This window comes from Erythranthe guttata, chromosome 3 (assembly GCF_056151865.1).
Source record: "Erythranthe guttata isolate IM_541 chromosome 3, IM_541, whole genome shotgun sequence".
Classification (NCBI taxonomy): domain Eukaryota; kingdom Viridiplantae; phylum Streptophyta; class Magnoliopsida; order Lamiales; family Phrymaceae; genus Erythranthe; species Erythranthe guttata.
The window spans coordinates 17,641,823-17,662,654 of NC_142535.1; the positions used below are offsets into that span (position 1 = coordinate 17,641,823).

Genomic DNA, 20,832 nt, shown 5'->3' on the forward strand with positions numbered 1-20,832 from the left:
AATTTTTGCTCCTTCCTTCGTTAAAGCTGCAAGTATGAATTACTGAGTCTCTTACGCATTTTTTTAACAATTTGATGGATTAATCGTCCGGTGTTCATATGTGGTTTCTGAATTTTATTGTCTGTTTCGTGTACTTGATCACTGAAATCATGTGGTTTCTGAATTTTATTTTTTAACAATTTAACGGAAGGAACGATTAATATGAATTAAGACTGTAGTGACTGTTCCGAGGCGATTATTGAGAGATTAATCGGACGGTGTTCGTATGTTTCGAACTTTGTTGTCTGTTTCGTGTAATTGATAATTGAAATCATGTGGTTTCTGAATTTTATTTTTTGAACGATTTAACGGAAGGAACAATTAATATGAATTATGGCTGTTCTGACTGTTCTGAGGCGATTATTGAGAGATTAATCGGCCGGTGTTCATATATTTCGACTTTTGTTGTCAGTTTCGTGTAATTGAAAATTGAAATCATGTGGTTTCTGATTTTTTTTTTTGAACGATTTGACGGAAGGAATGATTAATTTGAATTATGACTGTTCCGGCTGTTCCGAGGCTATCTATCATATTTTTCAACAAATTGAGAGATAATCGGTGTTCGTAAGTTTAGATTGAATGTTTTTTTTCTTCTGTAATTAATATCAAATCACTCAATTGGAAAATATTTATGGTTTATGATACGAATGCTGGTGCAATTAGGAAGGAATGTTTAATTGTGGTCCGGCCCGTTCTGTCGGTTTCTTTTGAACTATTGTTATTTTGGCTTCTTTTATATCTGTATCATTAATGTTTGCATGGGATCCTACTCGGCTTGAACGAGCAGCGTTGGGACAGTCTTTCCGACGTACACCACAGCCAGAGTTTGGATCCGGTAGTGGATCCGGTAGTTCCGATAATCAGTCCGGTTTAACCAAGGATGGTTTGTGTGGACAAGTGACCTAGAGAAAACCTCAACGGGCCACGTCTCGTTTGCTGTTTTGGGGGCACAAGACCCCTGCGAGGATCAAGGCAGCATCTTCATCAGTCCAAACGCGACTTTCGTGGGACTTTACGATGGTCACTTTGGCTATAAGGCAGCTGAGCACGCGAACAAGTTCTTTATGAAACGACAATTCGGTAAGTCTTCATTTGTATTAATTTAATTATTATGTAATTTCTTTATACACTTCGGATCATAACATGTTAACACACACATATATGCATACATTAAATAGGAATTTCAAGAGGAGAAGGGTCCAAACTTTCCAAGGAAATTATCAAGGATGCGTTCCATGCAGTAGAAGAGGCCTTTCTCAACCATGTTTGAAGTTCTTTTAGTTCCGACCCCAGTGTTGCAACTACTGGTTGTAGTTGCCTTGTAGCATTAATTTGGAGTGATATCATCTACATATCTATTCTAGGTACTCCGAGGTCTGCTATGGCAACTATTAACGAGTACTCGCGTTCGCAGATTCACAAGTTGTTTGCTGATGATAATTCCAACCGCACCACCGCACATGTACGTATCATTTCATCTATCATAAACCAACTTTAAATGTAGGGTTTTCATTTACATTTACATTTACTTATGATGTTCATCAAATTCTTGATTACTTGTTATTAAAACGTGAATTTATGGTAATTTGATATTTCTGTAAGAATAACCGGTCGTGCTGATCCAATCCTCCTCAGTCTTGAATCTCTTCACTTTACATCGAGTGCATGTGTATATAATGTAGGAACCACGGCTGCACTTCGACGATTGATCACGAAACTTGTGGATGAGGCTTGGACTCCATTTGTTCTCTAATTTTATAGGTAACAAGTTGCTGCAACAAAAACCATGATAATATGGAGATAGGCAAGGTGAGGCGCGGATTAGGTCGCTCTCTTAAGACGAATTTCACGACCCCTTCTCTAATGAGGTGCAAAAAAGTTCCGATCGTGTCGCCTATGGGATACAACAGCCCAGCCTATCTCTCCGCTGTAACTTCACCGAAATTGCACGTTCAAGTGAAGCAGAAGCTTACACCCGACACACAACAAGAGCTCAATATATGTATATAATATATGATCCTTTTGAAAGACATTTTTCTTTCACTCTTTATGTTCTCTCCTCTATTTTTTCAAGCCACAAAGCCACCCTTTTATAGTGTAAAATAAGGTCATCATAAAACCTATATTTAATATAGAATTAGGAAAATTTATGGAGGTTTTATGAGGTAAATAAAGTGCTTGTATGTTTCAAAATGTTGGTCAAAATTACCTCATAAATTGGTCAAAGAAAATATTTAATAAAATATTATTTTTATTAAAAAACCCAACAATCCCTCACTATTTTAATAAAAATAAGAATAATAATAATATTTGAGCTCTTGCGGAATATTATGCATAATGAAAGTGGACAATGCCTTCAAACCTTCACTTAGTACAATATGTTTCCCGTACTAGAATCAAAGTGGACTTAGCCTTCAAACAGTGACCCTTGGGGCAGGTGGAATCATATTGCACACATAATACTCAAAGTGTCCCGATCGAAGCTTTTAAAGCCAGCACGTTAACGGCCATGTGCTTTACCCCATTTCTCGTGAGAGCTCTAGAGAACAACCTATAATTCTCATAGGAAGCGGCCCCACTTCCACACTCACAAGGTGAATTCTATCAAGGATGTTTACGTAACTCCAACACTCCACCCATTCGGGCTATAGAAATCATTAAGAGATCAAAGTCTCAACCTCACAATTCGTTACGAGCTTTATTAGTGCACATGCACCATAGGGATGGATAATAAAAGTGTGCACTTTTATCACTATCAAGTTGCTTTCAGATTCGTTTTTCTTCGCCTAGTTTGTAGGATCTCTAGCCCCTAGGCGGTAGTATCCTCATCAACAACTTTACAAAATATATTAGGCTTTAATCCAATCCCCCTCAATGCATTTCAGATGATTTCTGAAATAATATGAAATATAATTTCACAAATTTAGTAGCACTTATCTGACATTTAGTCTCGTAGACTCAATGGTTTATTAACCATTCTCAAATAATTTTACATGTAATATCTCATAGATTTTCACGTGAATTTTCACATATATTCACAGTACTGTATTTTCTTTTAATGGTTCCGGCTCCCATTAAAAGATTCTCGCTTTTGCCAACTGCAGTTTTTCAATCACATGTATGATCTATCAATGCACAAATCATTGATTTTTCACAATCTCATTAATCAAAGCACAAAGCATTTGATTTATCACATATTAGAATTTTATATATCACATTCGGTATCAACCGGCCTCTTCACAGGCTAATGTCAAAATAATCAATCCAAATTGATATGAATTTTCAATTTTAAATTATCGGCATATACCTCATTCACACAAGGTGAAAAATTGGAATATAATTCCTCTCTTTTAGATTTTCAAAATTCAACAATATTGAAAACTTTGAAAAATGTTTCACTTCACAAATCACAAATATATTTGCTAGCATATTTTCAGCAAATTTAATAATCACAATTAGGCATTTGTAAATGATATCAAGGTCATATATATGCAAATTTAGGCCTATGATAGTTACTTATATAATCAAGATTGCAAATAAAGCATAATTTATCACATTATCACTATTCAAATTTGCAATCATAAAGTGGGCAATTTAAATAAATATCACGTTAAAATCAATTGTAACATGCTCATATAAGTAGACATTAAAACCCCCACTATTTCTCAATATTTAAACAATACATAAAATGTTTAATCATATGATCATGCTCTCTAAAACCCCCACTAATTCACATCAAATGTTTCAACACATACATGATGAATTAAATTCAAGATATAATATATCATGCTCATTTTCTTAATTAGGTGTGATTCCTATGGCACCCATTATTTCTTAATTTATTTAATCACATACAATATTAACTCCACCTAATGAATCATGAATCAAGATACATTTCAACAATTATGATCATGTTCAATTCTCAATTAGAGCTAACTACCATTACCCCCACTAATTGTCAATTTAATCAGACATTTTTTTTCAAAAAATAGTATATTATTATATTTAATCAACGCACAAAAGATAACACATTGGTTAATAGTGTGCAAACGGTAACATCAATGGTTAAATGCAAGTAAGCACACATTAACCAAATAATTACTCATACATTTAAACTAGTATAAAAGAATTACTCTTACATTTTATAACTGAAGCCGATGATTTATGAAATAATTAATTCGAAAATATATAATTAAAAATCTAGAACCAATTCTTACTTTTACTTTTCTGTAACCGACTTCTCCAATTTACAAGATTATTATTCTGAATTTAATAGCCGTTTAGCATATACAAATAATGGCTATATCCTTGGGCACCATAAATAATCATAAATAGTTTCAACTACGTGAATTCTAATTAATTTGTAATAGGACAATGATATTGCTTGTTGCTGAAGAACTTTATTTCCAGCATATAATATTATATAATAATACTAGTGAATCAATCCATATACAAATTAAGTTATAGCTACTATCATATAAGCGACCACATATTATATTGAAATTTCAAATAAATATATCTCATATGTCAGATAGGTTACACATACAATATAATGAAATAAATGCAATAAATTGTTCAAAGCAACAATTAAATCACATAACATGCATTTGGACTCTTGTTTTTAACATACTCTTAGAAATATCATTTTGTATGCAATTATTATTCACACAACTATCACAAACTTATTATTGTATTGCAAGATATCATAATTAATTTGGAAATGAAGAACGTACCAGATTCGATTAATTTCTATTACGAATTCTTTCGATGCCTCAAAAACGCGCATAATTTGGCAGTTGTAGCAGTGCTCAGTATTTGGGGCATATCTCTCTCGTTCGAAGTCCGATTTCAGTGATTCAAGATGTTTCGGACAGCCAACAGAAGTGCCTAAAGATTTCGTGTTTTACACATTCTCAATTCGGATATTATCTGGTCCGAAACTGACCTCAAAATATGAACTCGTGAATTGCACAACAAATTCACCTACAACAAAAATAAGATTATTAATTTTGTTTAGTCAACACAAGATAATAAATAAAAACGAATCATCTCCCTTTCCATCATGAAGGGTTGCTCTTTTGGATCATCGTCAAAGCTCATCTTCATGGGATCAAAAAATATCGTCTTAAATTGTAGAAACCACGGCTGCACTTCGACGATTGATCACGAAACTTGTGGATGAGGCTTGGACTCCATTTGTTCTCTAATTTTATAGGTAACAAGTTGCTGCAACAAAAACCATGATAATATGGAGATAGGCAAGGTGAGGCGAATTTCACGACCCCTTCTCTAATGAGGTGCAAAAAGGTTCCGATCGTGTCGCCTATGGGATACAACATCCCAGCCTATCTCTCCGCTGTAACTTCACCGAAATTGCACGTTCAAGTGAAGCAGAAGCTTACACCCGACACACAACAAGAGCTCAATATATGTATATAATATATGATCCTTTTGAAAGACATTTTTCTTTCACTCTTTATGTTCTCTCCTCTATTTTTTCAAGCCACAAAGCCACCATTTTATAGTAATAAGGTCATCATAAAACCTATATTTAATATAGAATTAGGGAAATTTATGGAGGTTTTATGAGGTAAATAAAGTGCTTGTATGATTCATATTAGCAGTGAAGTGCCATCTAACTCTGATTGTGTAAGAAATTAAAGTCTGATATATCATAGGATCGGATATTGATTATTTTATTGATCGAATCATATAAGTGCAGCCTACACAATTATATTACCTAATATGTATATCAATTATATAGGTATGCAAGTCTATAGGCGACGCCGCATGCATTGAAATACCCATTTGAGTTTGGGGGGGAAAACCATGGAGCTGCACCATATCAACAAGGCAAGCCAAAAATATTCAAGGTAAAAACAAAGCCGAACAGGGCAGCTGGACTGATTGTGGTTGTGGTGTATTTACAGAACGAGAAGACCAGGGCAGCTGGACTGATTGTGCGGTACGGCGATACTAGTGACCAGAGGAAACTTTGATTTTGAGCCGTTCGAATATGAATGTTGACTTGCAAGTTTGAACTAGTCATCCGACTTTTATTCTTCTTCGACTTTACGTTTTTATTTTGTTGATGTTCGCTCTAATGAGGTATATAATTCATATGCCGGCATCTCTAAAACAAGCAACCGTACAAAATTAAATACAATCAGTTTTAGGTACCTAACTATTTCTCCCTCAGCTGTGGTGGTGGTGAAATATTGTTTACGTAGTCTCTCTCTCTCTCTATATCTATATCTATATATATATATATATATATATATATATATATATATATATATATATATATATATATATAATTAGTATATTCATCACGCGGGGAATTGCGTGTATCCCTAGCTCATGTATGGGTACTGTTTGGCTCAAATCGCCACCAAAGTCGGCTAGGATATTTTTCAACTGCCAGTGTGTGGTGTGGGCATCGGGTTTCCGGCTTTCGGGTTTCAAATATAATTAACACCTACCAATAACATGCATACAATCAAACGTGACGAAACGAAACGAAACGAAACCTACTTAGTGCATGCACGATAAAGGAAAAGAGACATGCAAACCAAGATATTAATACCGGTAAAACCAAAGAAAACGACCTACAAAAAGAAACACTAGCTGATATATAAGCATTAATCATTAATATGAAAAGACGATGCTCGTTAAGAATCATCAACGTAACTACGTACTCGTTAATGACTGGATCACAATTCATGCATTTCATTTTTTGGGAAAGTTAACAATCGGAGCTAGCTAGACAAAAACAGATCGATGATAGAAATTCTCAAGTCAATCATGTCACGTTACGTAATCAGATTGGAATCAAGACCGAGCCTAGACACTTCAAGATACATACCGTCATGCATAATCGAACGATTATATTTGATGCCCTACAATTTTACAATTACCAATTTTTACGATGCATGCAAAAATATGCTCCACATAGCCATCGAATTTCTGATTCAATAAATCGAATTTGTTCATGCATATTTCACCTCAAATCAATAGCAGCCAGTATCTAGAACATCAAACAAGATCCCAATAAATAAAAGACAAGCACAAAAGCATGAAATAAGGCCATTTATACGTAAGTTTGTGAATATGAAGCTAAACGAAAGCAAATGCTGCTGGTATTAATATTTCGGATCGGAGCTCCTTTGTTTTTTGCAGGATCCACTCTTGAAAAATCAAATGGCTTAGTTAGTGGATTATTTAATGTTCTTTTTTGCTTAGCTTGAAACCACGGAAATCGAAACGATACCTCTTCAGATGTTTTAAGATTATTGCGTAGCTACTATAGTCTATAGTGACAGTTTTGTGGCTCTAGTGTAACTTCGTAATTTAATTATGAGTTTACGTAGTTTTTCTTTCATCGTGCCGGTTTTCAAAATTGCGTCTGATTATCATGCTAGCATTTGCAAAATACTGCGTCTGTGTGTGAAGATTACACAACGTTAAAAATCTTTGGATCTGTCCGAATTAGCACATTCGAATTTTTGTAGACGTGAATTTAATTCCAATTTCATTCCCATAAAAAAATTGGAATAGTAGAAAAACGGAATGAAATAATTTGATTCATAATCTAAAATTTCAAGTTTGAAATAATTTGTTTTTTTGGAATTTAAAATTTACAGTACCATTTCAATTGTAAAAAAATTTACCGCTTCACGTAAAAAGGAAGGGTAATAACTACGAGAGTCTACCTTCTAACACCACAACAGATCGCATCCCTGCATTAAACTCTCTACAGTTCCCTCCAATTTCACCTATAGTCGCTACTCTAAAATAAAAGAAGAAGTCGTCATCACATCCATTTGGTAGGAAGAAGATATAGAAAGATAGAAAGCGTAGCAAATTAGCAGAGCTTATTACATCATCTTCCGCAGAAATCCACGTGACAACGGACCAAAATCAAAAATCCAGACAACCTTATTCCTCTCTCTGCTGTTTTGATTCTCGGCTCTTCAGATAAGGTGAGTTCTTTATCAATCTTCTTTCTTCACAATTTTCATCTGGGCTTTTGAATTATTGACTCGATTCTCCTCAAACGCGTAATCTGTTATTGATTTATCCCTTTATCTTCAATTTTTCTTTTTGAATTTACCTCAAATAATTCAACTTCTTCCCCCCTGAAATCCACATTCGTAATGGTTTGACTTTTGACTGTCTGTGTGTTTGATGTTTCTCGTAAAAACCCCTGATCCGAAACCGTGCACACGTATTGTATGTCAAAATGCTTCTTAGAACAAGAGATGAAGTTTGAAAAAAAATGTTAATGTTGTACTTATTTGTTTCCTTTTGTTAGTTTACTGAACAGGTACTCCGAGTATTACACGAGGTGTTGAAATGGCTTCGATGATGCTCAACTCAGTGAATTACGGTTCTAGTACAACCGTAAAATTCGACTATATGGGTCTGAAGCCGTTTAAATTGAATCAGAGTATCTTCTGTGTGAGGCCTCATTCAATCAAAATTGCTCCGCGAACCCTCACGGTAAGGGCCGGTGAGGCTCGCGACAGTGGATCCGTTAATAAGACCGGAATGAGCGACGAGGACTGTGAGGCTGCAGTGGTCGCGGGGAATGTTCCAGATGCTCCTCCAGTGCCGCCAAAACCAGCTGCGCCAGCTGGCACCCCTGCAGTCGCCTCCCTTGTAAGTTCTCGTATTGTGTGAATATGAATATTTAACAATAATTCATTTTGATCTAATTGGCATATACATATGCTGCATTGCCTTCTGTTTCGGAGATCATATGATTCAGTTCTTGCTAGTTATACTTTATATGCATCGGTAACAGTATATATTATATATTCTTAATAACCAAGATTTTCCCTAATAATTATCTTGTAATATTTTGTAACAGCAAATTAGTCGGCGACCACGTAGGAATCGTAGGTCGCCAGCTGTGAGGGCGGCATTCCAGGAAACGAGTTTAAGCCCTGCAAATCTCGTCTATCCACTTTTCATCCACGAAGGTGAATTCAAACACTTTAAAACCATCTTATTTTTTCTATCTCTTGTGCTTGGTGAACGTCTCTCATAGTACAACGTATGTATGCAGGTGAAGAAGACACTCCGATTGGAGCAATGCCTGGATGCTACAGGCTTGGGTGGAGGCACGGACTTGTCGAAGAGGTAATTTATGTTTGGAAAAAATCTACTCGCGTACTTAAAGATAAATCTCTATAAACGTCAAGTTTCTGAATAAGCTCATCTCGTGCAGGTCTCTAAAGCTAGAGATGTTGGTGTGAACAGCATCGTGCTATTTCCAAAAGTCCCGGATGCTTTAAAGGTTCTTACTCCATCGAAATTCTTTTTCGGCATTTTTGCGACTACTCTTAGATTTGTGTAAAATAAGTCCTTTTCTAATTCGTCTAAGAAGCTAACGCCTTTTGACAAAATTTTGTTCTTCTGTAGAATTCTACGGGAGATGAAGCTTACAATGAAAACGGACTTGTGCCTCGAACAATTAGGCTACTTAAAGACAAGTTTCCGGATCTAGTACGTCTCATTCTTTGTATGTGAATTATTAAATCTGAGAAATTCGATATCGTCTTTAATATTTTTATTTTTATTTTGTATTTGTTGTAGATTATCTATACTGATGTTGCTTTAGATCCATATTCATCGGATGGGCATGATGGCATTGTTCGAGAAGATGGTAAGACATGCTTCTTCTGTTGCATTTGGTTGTTGATGCAGAGTCTCCTCTGCTTTCGGAATTTTATTTTCTTATTATCTTTTTTAGTTTCCCTCATTGTATTCAAGAATTAGATTGCTTAATTGATCGGTGAATATAATCGACACGAGGTAGTACTTTGAGCTAAATCTTTAAAAAAATCTGGAATATATTGCAGGAGTTATTATGAATGATGAAACTGTGCATCAGTTGTGTAAACAAGCCGTTGCTCAGGTAATTTCTTTTTACATTAAAAGTGTGTAGTTTGTGTACTATACTTTTAGCTTTGACGAATCTTTTTATTCCAATTAAACGAACGAACTATGATTCTTTGTAGGCGAGAGCAGGGGCAGATGTGGTCAGTCCCAGTGACATGATGGACGGTCGTGTAGGAGCTATTCGAGCCGCTCTCGATGCTGAAGGCTTTCAGCATGTCTCGATTATGTCCTATACTGCCAAGTAATTATTTTTTTTTTCAGATTTTTTTTTTTCTTACAAAGTTCACTATGAATAAAACTGCAATCAACATACTATATTTTATTTATGTTGGGAGATATGTTTGATATACGTTGAGACATATAACATTTGGTATTTCAGGTACGCAAGTTCGTTTTACGGACCTTTCAGAGAGGCACTAGACTCGAATCCACGTTTTGGAGACAAGAAAACGTATGCTCTTTATTTTGTCAAACCTAATTTTTCGAGAATTGTTCATTTTTTTTATGTGATAAATCGTGTGTCCTAACGAAGCATCACTTTTGCATAAACATTCCAAATATAGATATCAGATGAATCCTGCAAATTACAGAGAAGCCCTTATCGAAACCCACGCGGATGAGGCTGAAGGAGCTGACATTCTCCTGGTATGTTTGACTCTCTCCCCGTAAAGTTGACTCGATTCTAAGGAGTGGGTCCCACCCAAATTATTCTTCTTTTTTTCTGATGATAATTCCCTTGGATATAATATAGGTGAAACCTGGTCTACCTTACTTGGATATAATAAGGCTTCTTCGAGACAACTCTTCTTTGCCCATTGCTGCATATCAGGTACTTCACATTTACGAATCTACGAATCTTTATATAACATGTATTTATTTATATTTGGTTGTTTAATTTCGAAAATCTGTACTAGGTTTCGGGTGAGTACTCAATGATTAAGGCTGGAGGTGTACTTAAAATGATCGACGAAGAGAAAGTGATGATGGAGTCTTTGATGTGTCTTCGTCGAGCAGGTGCTGACATCATCCTCACGTATTTCGCTCTGCAAGCTGGTAGATGCTTATCCGGAGAGAAGAGGTGATATTTACGCTTGTCTGAATAAAATTTTCGTAGCTGTGTGTCGAATTCTGAGAGTAGTATATTCATTGCATCATTAAACGTTATGTATAAAATAGCATGGTATTTGTATTATTATTATTTGTTTTTGTATTATCAAATATAAAGGTAAACTACTGCATAAATAAATAATAACAATAATAAATAAATCGATAAAATTCTCTAACTTACTTTTCTTATACCACATTTGATTGATCCATTAGCATGAGGGTGGACTAAAACTTTTACCCTTTTATCCCATTTACCTATATATGAATACCCTAAGCAGCAAAAAAATAATATTTAGTTATGCACAAAATAGTGTCATTCTTGACGATGAAGAATCCCGTTGATTGAGATATCACGGTCGTGTAGATATCTCTCCGCAACGGCAGCATGAGTTGCCGCTCCCACCGGAAGGGCATTTTCGTCAATCATGAAATGGGGGGAATGTGCCGAGTGCACGGAGCCCAATGTCTCGTTCTTGATTCCTATGTAGAAGAAAGTTGCAGGGACCACTTCCGAGTAGAACGAGAAATCCTCCGCCCCCATCACCGGTTGGACGACCCGGAAGTTTGTGGGCCCCACCAAGTCAATGGCCGTTTTCCTCAAGTGCTCGTACATTCTGTCGTCATTGACCATTGGAGGGTACATACTGTCCGAGCTTTTGAAAAAGTCAACTGTCGCGGAGCATCTGTAGACTTTGGCTTGGGCGATTATGACCTCTTCGATTCGTCTAAGTATGTGGTGGAAGCTCGTGTTGGAGAAAGCCCTGAGGGTCCCGCCGAATTCGACACTTGTTGGTTGTGTATCAAGATTGTCGTCTCCACTTTTCAAGAAAGTTACCGATACAACCTGATTTGAAAGCAACGACATGCCGAAAAATGAGAAAATTGTTCGATTACGAAAGGGTTCATTGCATTCAGCATCCATGTGTTCACTCTAATTGTACCTGAGAGTCGAGAGGATTGGATTCGCGAGAAACGATGCCCTGCAAACTGATGACGGAGGCGGAGGCGGCAAGTAGGGGGTCCCCGGAGTTGTGGATATTCCGGTGAAGGCCGTTTCCTCCGGTGGTTATGACAGCCTTAAAGAAGCCGCAGCCGGCGAGTAAAGGGCCGGATCTCGAGCCGATGACACCTGTCGGAAGATGATGTGATATGTGCATGGCGAAAATAGCCTCGACATTCTCCAAAGCACCATCTTCCATCATTCTCTTTGCTCCATTCCCAGCTTCTTCTGCTGGTTGAAACACCAGAATCACCGTCCCCTATTCCATTTTTCGATCAATATCAACATTTTTAATATTTAAAAAATTAAATAAATAAATAAAATAGAAAAATAGTGAATCAGAAATTGGGTAGAGTTGTAGACTAAGGTCCCTGTCTAGGTGGGGGTAATAGGGGTATTTTCTAACAGTACTGTGTTCCAACACAGTACAGTTGTCTGTCGTATCGTCATATGTAGTCAAATCTCAAGTTTATTTCGGACACTAACTAACGGACACGTGTTTGATTCCTATTGGTTGTCCACCAAAGATTGAAATAGACGTGGAACAGAAACCCTAGATTATGTTGTACGTACTACATGATGCCATTGTCTCTGGCTATCATTACCAACTTGATTCTTGATCTCACAATCTTAGATAAATTACAATCCTACGTCATTTCTATTTTTTTTTTTTTTTAATAAATAAAGCCTACGTCATTTCTCAATTGCATTATTTGCATCTATCTACCTTATCCCTTATTTATTTATTTTATTTTATTTTTTCTATAGAAGATTTTATTTTTCAGTTCAATCAAGCAAGCTGGCTCACCTAGTTGTAGATGAAATGTAAATGTCATATGGCCACTTAGTAATTGAAGAGTCATATCATTTTTATTTAGAACCTCAAAAAATTTAATGAAAAAACTTATCTTCTATTTATAAATAAATAAATAATAAAAAAATTAAAACCTTCAAGTGATGCTCACGGGCCTTCAAAATCCGGGCAGCCCCGAGCAGCATTGCCACGTGGGCATCGTGCCCGCATGCGTGCATCTTGCCTGGGTTCTTGCTTTTGTGCTCCCATTCAACAGCTTCCTGTGAAAATTAAAGAAGCACATTTTAATTGAGATATAATTTACCATTATTCTACTGTAATTTCGTATTCAATATTCAATAATGAAATATAATATTTTAATAAATTAATGTGACTACAAAAACAGATTAATAACAATTTCTGGCTATTAATTAGGCAACTATTTCTAAGTGGTTTTTGTAAATAATTATTTAAAAGCAGAAGTTAGTGATTGTGATTTAAGTTAGTTTTAAGAGTTTATTTCTAAAAGTTGGGGGTGTTTGCAAATATTTCGGAATATGAACTAAAATTGAAAAAGCAGGGTTATGGGTGCTTTTAAAAAAATAGCTTAAAGCAGATTATTTTAAGAGAAGCAAAAACAAAAGTTGATTTTGCAAACACCTAAAAACAGATTATGAGCAAAAAAAACTGCATAATCACTTTCAAAAAGCATTTGCAAACACCACCTAAGTGGTTTTTGTAAATAATATTTAAAAGCAGAAGTTAGTGACTGTGAGTTAAGTCAGGTTTAAGTGCTTATTTTTAAAAGTTGGGGGTGTTAGCAAATATTCCGGAAAATGAATTTAAATAATATTTAATAGCAGAAGTTAATGATTGTGAGTTAAGTCAGTTTTAAGTGCTTATTTTTAATAGTTGGGGGTGTTTGCAAATATTCCGAAAAATGAACTTAAATAGAAAGAACAGAGTTAGGAGGAGTGCTTTTAAAAAAATAGGTTAAAGTAGATTATTTTAAGACAAGTAGAAACAAAAATTGATTTTGTAAATACTTAAAAACAAATTATGAGCAAAAAATGCTCATAATCACTTAAAAAAAGCTTTTGCAAACACCACCTGCAACTAACAAATAAGTGATATTTTTATTCCTTATTATTGGTCCCCCACCTCACCCCCACCCCACCCCAACCCCACTTAGTTTCTAATTAAACAAATGGAATCAACTAATAATACACCAAAAAAAAAAAAAAGGAATCATTTCAATTTACACCGCCTAATAAATCAAAATGTAACTAATTTAAAATTTTTTTTTTAAAAAAACCTGAATCGGCAAGGCATCCATATCAGCTCTGACGGCGACGAACGGCGGTGCACCAGTTCCGATGACGGCTCTGATCCCCGTTTTAGCCAGCGGGAAGCGGTAGCTAATATCCAGCTCGTTCAATTCCCGGCGAATAAGGCGGCTGGTCTCGTGTTCCTCGAAGGCCAGCTCCGGATTCTCGTGGATCCTCCGCCGCACCGATTTGATCCATTTCACGTTTTCCGGTTTCTTCGCGATCCTCAGTATTTCGTCGGAGCAGGCCCCGCTCCATGTGCCGCAGTCCGCGCCGAACGCCGCCGCCGCCGGTTTCTTCTCGCCGGCGGGCGATGACGAGTGGTTCTTCGATTTGAACGAGGGTTTCGCCAGAGTCGCCGATTCGAAGTACGATAAATCGTGGTCGGTGGATTTGGAAGCTGAAACGGAAATCGCGCAGTAATTAATAGCTAGTGAAATGGATATCATCAGTAGTTGAAAATAAGATGAGCTCTTGTGAGGAAGCTTCATAGCTGTGAAGAGAGAGAAAAGTTAGAGAGAGAGAGAGAGAAAGTTGTTTATGGAGGTGAAAGGGGAAGAACGGTTAAGGGAAACAGGGGTGGGGGTGTGGGGGTGGAATAAGAACACGTGGGGTAAATAATATAAAAAAAAGACTAGTGGGTGAATGCAATTATGCAAGTGTATAAATAATAAATAGATATATAGAGTCACGTGTATAAATTGGGTGGAAAGATCTCAAGATTTGGGGTAAATCACGATCAACTACCTTCAGATAAGGCTAAATTATGAAAAATCCTCTTTTGTTTGGGTATTTACAACCACACCCCTCAAATATGACTTTTCTTACATGTCGACCATTGCGGTGTCGAATTTAGTGGAATCTTCTAGATTATATGGAATATTCTCAAGTTTGTACCTATTTTATCCCATTCGAACTCGATATTTTGAAGCAAGATGATCATAAGATGCGTTTTTTGGCTTGTATATTATATATATCAAATTGTGGTGCATAAAAAACTGCATTTTTGCACAAAACAAGAGGATATTTACGAAACCTAGAAGATTGTGTTGAATTTGACACCATAAGGGTGGACATGGGCGGACCCAGGGGGGTTTTTTTGGGGGGGCTGAAAATATAGGCGTAAGTTAAGAAATAATTTTTTTTTTTGTTTTTAGGACTAAAGTATACAAAATGAAAAGTTTTGGGGGGCGAAACTGCATAAACTAATACTTAAATACCAAAAAAAAAAAAAAAAAAAAAAACAGCTTAAAACTAAAATCTTGAGGGGGCGGGGGCCACCCCAGCCACAAGGGTAGGTACGCCCCTGAGGGTGGACGTGTAAAATGATTAATAGTTGAAGAGGATAATTATAATTACCCAAACATTATGAGTTTTTATCTCAGGGGTTGGTTGTAATTTACCCAAAGATTTGAAGTCGGAGGAGTTGAGTGGAGCCCGCACATTTTGTAGGGTTTAAAAGAGGTGGTATTGAAGTCCACGACTCTCTCTCTCTAGCTTGACCCGTTTTTTAATATTCTTTTGACCTTTTTTCTTTCGACAAAATTCAAACGCGTTTTATAAGTGTCTGAAATTCGACTTCAAAATAATTTATTAGGAAAAAAAATTCAAATATTTACCTGTTCTTTCGTTAAAAAATATAAAAAAAAATCGACTCGTAAAATAAATAAAATATAATTAAGAGAGATCAATAAAAAATGTCAAATAAGTCCTTAACTCCCCATCAGTCTTAATATATATTCAACAAAATTTATCATCTACCTTCTAATATATATATATATATATATATATATATATATATATATATATATATATATATATATATATATATATATATATATTAGAAGGTATATCAAAATGTACACACAAATAGTACACCAAATGCATTAATTACATCAAAATGTACACACAAATAGTTGTAGGTACAAAATGCATCATCTACAAAACGAGGAAAAAACATTGTACAAAGTCCAAGTCCATATAATGCACTAGACATTTTATTCGACACGAAATGTCGAACAATCACAACCACTCTTTTGATCGATTTTGTGTTACGGAATGTGACACTAAAAATTAATTGTGGAACACATCAAGAACTTGGATTTACTCTTCTCCAATTTGCATGTAACAAACATATTTTCAAGTAATTGAAATTATTTAATCAGATACAACAGAAAAGGGTAATATGTATGGATTTCAAATAGAATATTTTAATTAAATCATTAGTTATAAATAAAAATTGATAAACATCTTTTTATTTATTTTTAACCCGAGAATGCCCTTAAATATAATTGATCGAAAAGTTATGTTCTCTTATTCTATCATCCTCTCATTTCTCTATTTCCCGCCTCGTTTATTTCCGCCGGTCCAACTCCTCTCTCTCTCTAGCATTTTTGTGCAGCACCGCCTTTCTCATTCGCTATGTATTTTCCTCTCTCTCTCTCTCTTAGATCTCACTTCTGAGTTTTTCAAGTTTTGCAACAGAGAAGAACGGATCTGCAAATTGCTGGAGGCGACGGTTTATCCACAAGCGTGCTGACTCCGACTAGCCTTGGACAGGGAAAGTGGTGATTGCATCATCGTTTGTGCGCGTAGCGCTAGGGCTTGTCAGGAAAGTGTTGGCGAGGTGTTTCGACGACATCGGTCTGCTCGTTGCACATTTTGGGCGACGACTGGTTGTGGTGAATTAATGATATGTGCGGACTTAGTTGCGTACACGGCGATGACGACTCGCTGGTGGTTGGTTTTTGTTCGTTGGCAGCGCTATGGTTCAAAAGGGCAAAACTAGAATATTCAAAATGATTATTATAGATGTCTACGGGTGTTTGACGGCGCTATGAATCAAACGACTGCACTAGGGTTCAAGAGAGCGGATTTAGAATTTCAGAATGATTATAGTTGTCTACGGATCACTACAAGTAATTATGGATGACTGATATATGTTAGGGTAAATTACAAACACCCCCCTGATGTATGGTCAAATTACAAAAACACCCCTATTGTTTGGATAATTACAACCACCCCTCAACTCCTCAAATTTAGTGGAATCTTCAAGATTATATGGAATATTATCACTTGTGTACCCGTTTTATCCCATTCAAACTCTACATTATGAAGCAAGATGATCATAATATGTGATTTTTAACTTGTATATATCAGTTTGTGGTGCATCAGAAACTGTATTTTTACACAAAACGAGTACAAACTAGAGCACATTCCACGGAATCTAGATGATTATGTTGAATTTGGCACAATAAGGGTGGAGGTGTAAGAAAAAATCATAGTTGAGGGGGGTAGATGTAATTATCCAAACAAGAGGGGGATTTTTGTAATTTGACCATACCTCAGGGGGTGTTTGTAATTTACCCTATATGTTAAGAGTGTGTTGTGAAATTGGATTGAAGACATTCAGAAAATATTTAGATGAACTTGTCATTTAGTTCTAATAAGTTTTATCACCCTTAACCTATATTTTAAACCCTTAAAAAAAAAATTTTGACCTATTTTATTAATTGAAAGACTTTTTCTATCAACCCCAAACAATTCAAAATCATATATACCAATTTTAAGATAAGGAGCAAACAATAAACCCGATATATAATTATGATACATACACTAAGAGTTCACTACTACATGGAAATGGAGGGGTTAATAAATTATTGAACATCTTGAATTTCACAACAAACAAAGCAAAAACAAAACATAAAAAAAGAAAATACTTATTCGTCTCCATCATCGGTGACAAATTTTCCGGTGCCGGGATTAATGGCGGCGAAGAAGAAGAACGCGACGTTGAACAAGAGAAGCGGTTCGATTTCGCTGATTGGAACTCCGGTTTCAATGTTGAGTTGGGCTAGCGCTCCTTTTCCGGTCACTATTTCTCCGATGATAGAGAAAGCAATTCCAAGTTGCGCCAATCTTCCAACAAATAGCTCGTTCGATTTCGTGAATCCGAACAACGGCCCTGTTTTATTATTATTTATTGCACGTAAATATTATTCAAATCTAGTATATATTATTATTATTATTATTATTATTATTATTATTATTTAATTGGAAGAAAGTGAAATTACCTCCTTCTCCAAGGCCAATAGCAGTCCTGAAGCCTTTACCGGGGGCAATAACGGCTTTATCGAGACCGGTGGTGGGTTCGTCGACGAAACGGCCACGGTCGCCCAAAGCTCCGATAGCACCAAGCAAATTGAATAGGATGAAAAATAAGAGAAGTGGCTCTGCTTCATAAATTGGGATTCCAGTTTCTAAATTTAATTGTGCCAATATTCCCTTTCCTGTCAATGCTTCTCCTAGTAGTGATGCCTGCATTTACATTATTTACTCATTTCAAAACCCATTTTATTTTTTACTTTTAATAAATAAATAAATCGTACATTAAAATTGAAAATCGAAACAATTGTCCAATATTTGTCACATTTAGTTTCCTAATTTCATCAAGAAAAATCACTAAATTGAAAAATCAGACCAAGAGTAGAGTTCTAAGATTGTGTTTGGCTAAGTTTACAAGCGGTTAAAAAGAGCTTGTAAGATGTTTGTGAGCTTATAACCTCTTCCAAAGTGTCCGGTAATGTTTTCTAAAAAAAATCTTAAAATTTCGAGAAATAAGTTATTAGGAAGCAAATAATATATATTTTTTAAATACATGCATCCCAAATTTTTATTTAAGATATTATAATGAATAAAAATAGCTTATAAGCTCATTATCCAAATACTTTAAGAGGGTGTTTGGCTAAGCTTATTTTAAACAGCTGATAAACTCTTACGTCTGATAAGATGTTTTAAGAGTTGATAAGCTGTTATATCTTATTTTTAGGATTAATTTTTAGAGTGTTTGGATAATGGGCTTATTTCTTATTTTTACTCATTAAAAGATCTTAAATAAAAAGGTGGGGTAGAGGTACTTATTTAAAAAGATCTTATTTGCTCTCCAACAACTTATTTTAAAAAAAATTAAGATCTTTTTCTAAAAATTTACCAAACACTTTAGAAGAGCTTATAAGCTCTAAAACATCTTATAAGCTCATTTTAACATCTTATAAGCTTAACCAAACACCCTCTAAAAACAATATGTAACAGCTTATCGACTCTTAAAATAGCTTATGAAATAATAAACAGGTTAGCCAAACGGGCCCTTAGTTAATAATCGAGCAGCCCGTTCATAGCATTGGGCCCAGCAAATCAGCCCAATTCCTACAAGCGACTAATTGTATCTAATCTGTGTAATAATAAGCCCACAAATAAATAAATAATTAAAAAAAAAAAAAAAAAAAAAAAAGAAGAATGTACCGCAAAACCAATCATGGCAACCCGACCGACAAAGAGCTCATTCTGCTTAGTGAAACCAATTCCTCCAGAAGTACCGAATATTCCATCTTCCACCTTTGATTTTTCCTTCACCACAGGTGCCTGCATCACCCCCGAGGTATGTCAATTTACAAAAAACCCCTCTTGTTTGAATAATTACATCTACCTCTTAACTATAATTTTTTTTTTTTTATGCCTCCACCCTTATGTTGCCAAATTCACATAATCATCTAGATTTCGTGGAATGTGTTCTAGTTTGTATTCGTTTTGTGTAAAAATACAGTTTCTGATACATAGAAGCCAAAAAACACATATTTATGATCATCTTGCTTCAAAATGTAGAGTTCGAATGGAATAAAACGAGTACAAAAGTGATAGTATTGTATATTATCTTGAAAATTTCACTAAATTTGAGGAGTTGAGGGATGGTTGTAATTATCCAAACAATAGGGGTTTTTCATAATTTGACTATACCTCAGAATGGTTGTAATTTATCCTTAGTTTTATTATTATAATTAAAAGTAACATTAATAAATGGAGAATAATAATAATAATAATAATTAAAAAAAAAATAATAAATAATAACCTTCTTGGGAGGAGGAGCCTTGGTTTTGGGCTTGAAGAGAGCGAGAGTTGAAGAAAAGGCCGGAGTGGAAGTAGCAGAAGTTGTTCTTGGAGTTAGCAAGAATTGAGAGAAAGACTTGGGCTTAAGTCTCTGTAGCAACGGCTCGTTAGTAGTAGTACGGACGACGGAAGAAACATTTGATGCGTTCAGCAGCATTGTCTGAGCCATTATTACAATTATATAATTTACTTACTTCTTCTCCAACTACACTGCAGTGTGTGTGTGTGTGTGTGTGTTTTTTCTGGAGAAGAAAAATTGAAAAGAAAAAAAGTATGCTGTCTTCAGAATATTTTATTGCATTTAGTTTTTTTGTGATAATGTATGTACTATGCAAGGAAGAAGGAATTAATGGCTGTGGTTGAAGAGATATATAAGCGATAGTTTATTAGTCACACAAATGTGTGTTGATGTGGATAGGGTATTGTGTCTCATATCTCAATTGTCAAGGGTGCTCACTGCATCCACCACCCTATTTGCACACTAGAACACTCTAGAATATATATATATATATATATATATATATATATATATATATATATATATATATATATATTTATATTTATTCAAATAGATATATATTTTGTTGCATTATTTATGTTTGATATATAATAGATTTTAACTTTTCTATAACTAGTGTTGTTTTCATAATAACTTTGAATGCAATAAATTATTAATTACAAGAGCATAAAGTATGGTCATTGTTAATTGGGCAATG

General features: G+C 35.2%; 3 protein-coding genes across 3 annotated transcripts; 1 reads left to right on the plus strand and 2 right to left on the minus strand.

Annotated features, from left to right (window-relative positions):
- The first annotated feature begins 7,762 nt into the window (after positions 1–7,762).
- On the plus strand, positions 7,763–11,228 carry LOC105974326 (delta-aminolevulinic acid dehydratase, chloroplastic). Its single transcript, XM_012999404.2, has 13 exons — positions 7,763–8,021; positions 8,354–8,700; positions 8,912–9,023; positions 9,110–9,183; positions 9,272–9,340; positions 9,466–9,549; positions 9,640–9,709; positions 9,906–9,961; positions 10,065–10,186; positions 10,325–10,396; positions 10,509–10,590; positions 10,697–10,774; positions 10,860–11,228. Exons 2-13 carry the CDS (start codon positions 8,395–8,397, stop codon positions 11,025–11,027), a joined length of 1,293 nt encoding a protein of 430 aa, XP_012854858.1. The 5' UTR covers positions 7,763–8,021; positions 8,354–8,394; the 3' UTR covers positions 11,028–11,228.
- LOC105974325 (IAA-amino acid hydrolase ILR1-like 6) lies at positions 11,208–14,838 on the minus strand. Its single transcript, XM_012999402.2, has 4 exons — positions 14,161–14,838; positions 13,001–13,126; positions 11,994–12,311; positions 11,208–11,896 (listed from the first exon to the last, which is right to left on the minus strand). Exons 1-4 carry the CDS (start codon positions 14,662–14,664, stop codon positions 11,366–11,368), a joined length of 1,479 nt encoding a protein of 492 aa, XP_012854856.2. The 5' UTR covers positions 14,665–14,838; the 3' UTR covers positions 11,208–11,365.
- Positions 14,839–17,736: 2,898 nt separating this feature from the next.
- LOC105974401 (photosystem II 22 kDa protein, chloroplastic) lies at positions 17,737–20,614 on the minus strand. Its single transcript, XM_012999500.2, has 4 exons — positions 20,079–20,614; positions 19,475–19,594; positions 18,247–18,490; positions 17,737–18,137 (listed from the first exon to the last, which is right to left on the minus strand). The coding sequence occupies exons 1-4, from the start codon at positions 20,283–20,285 to the stop codon at positions 17,893–17,895; spliced, it is 816 nt and encodes a 271-aa protein (XP_012854954.1). The 5' UTR covers positions 20,286–20,614; the 3' UTR covers positions 17,737–17,892.
- Positions 20,615–20,832: the final 218 nt, after the last annotated feature.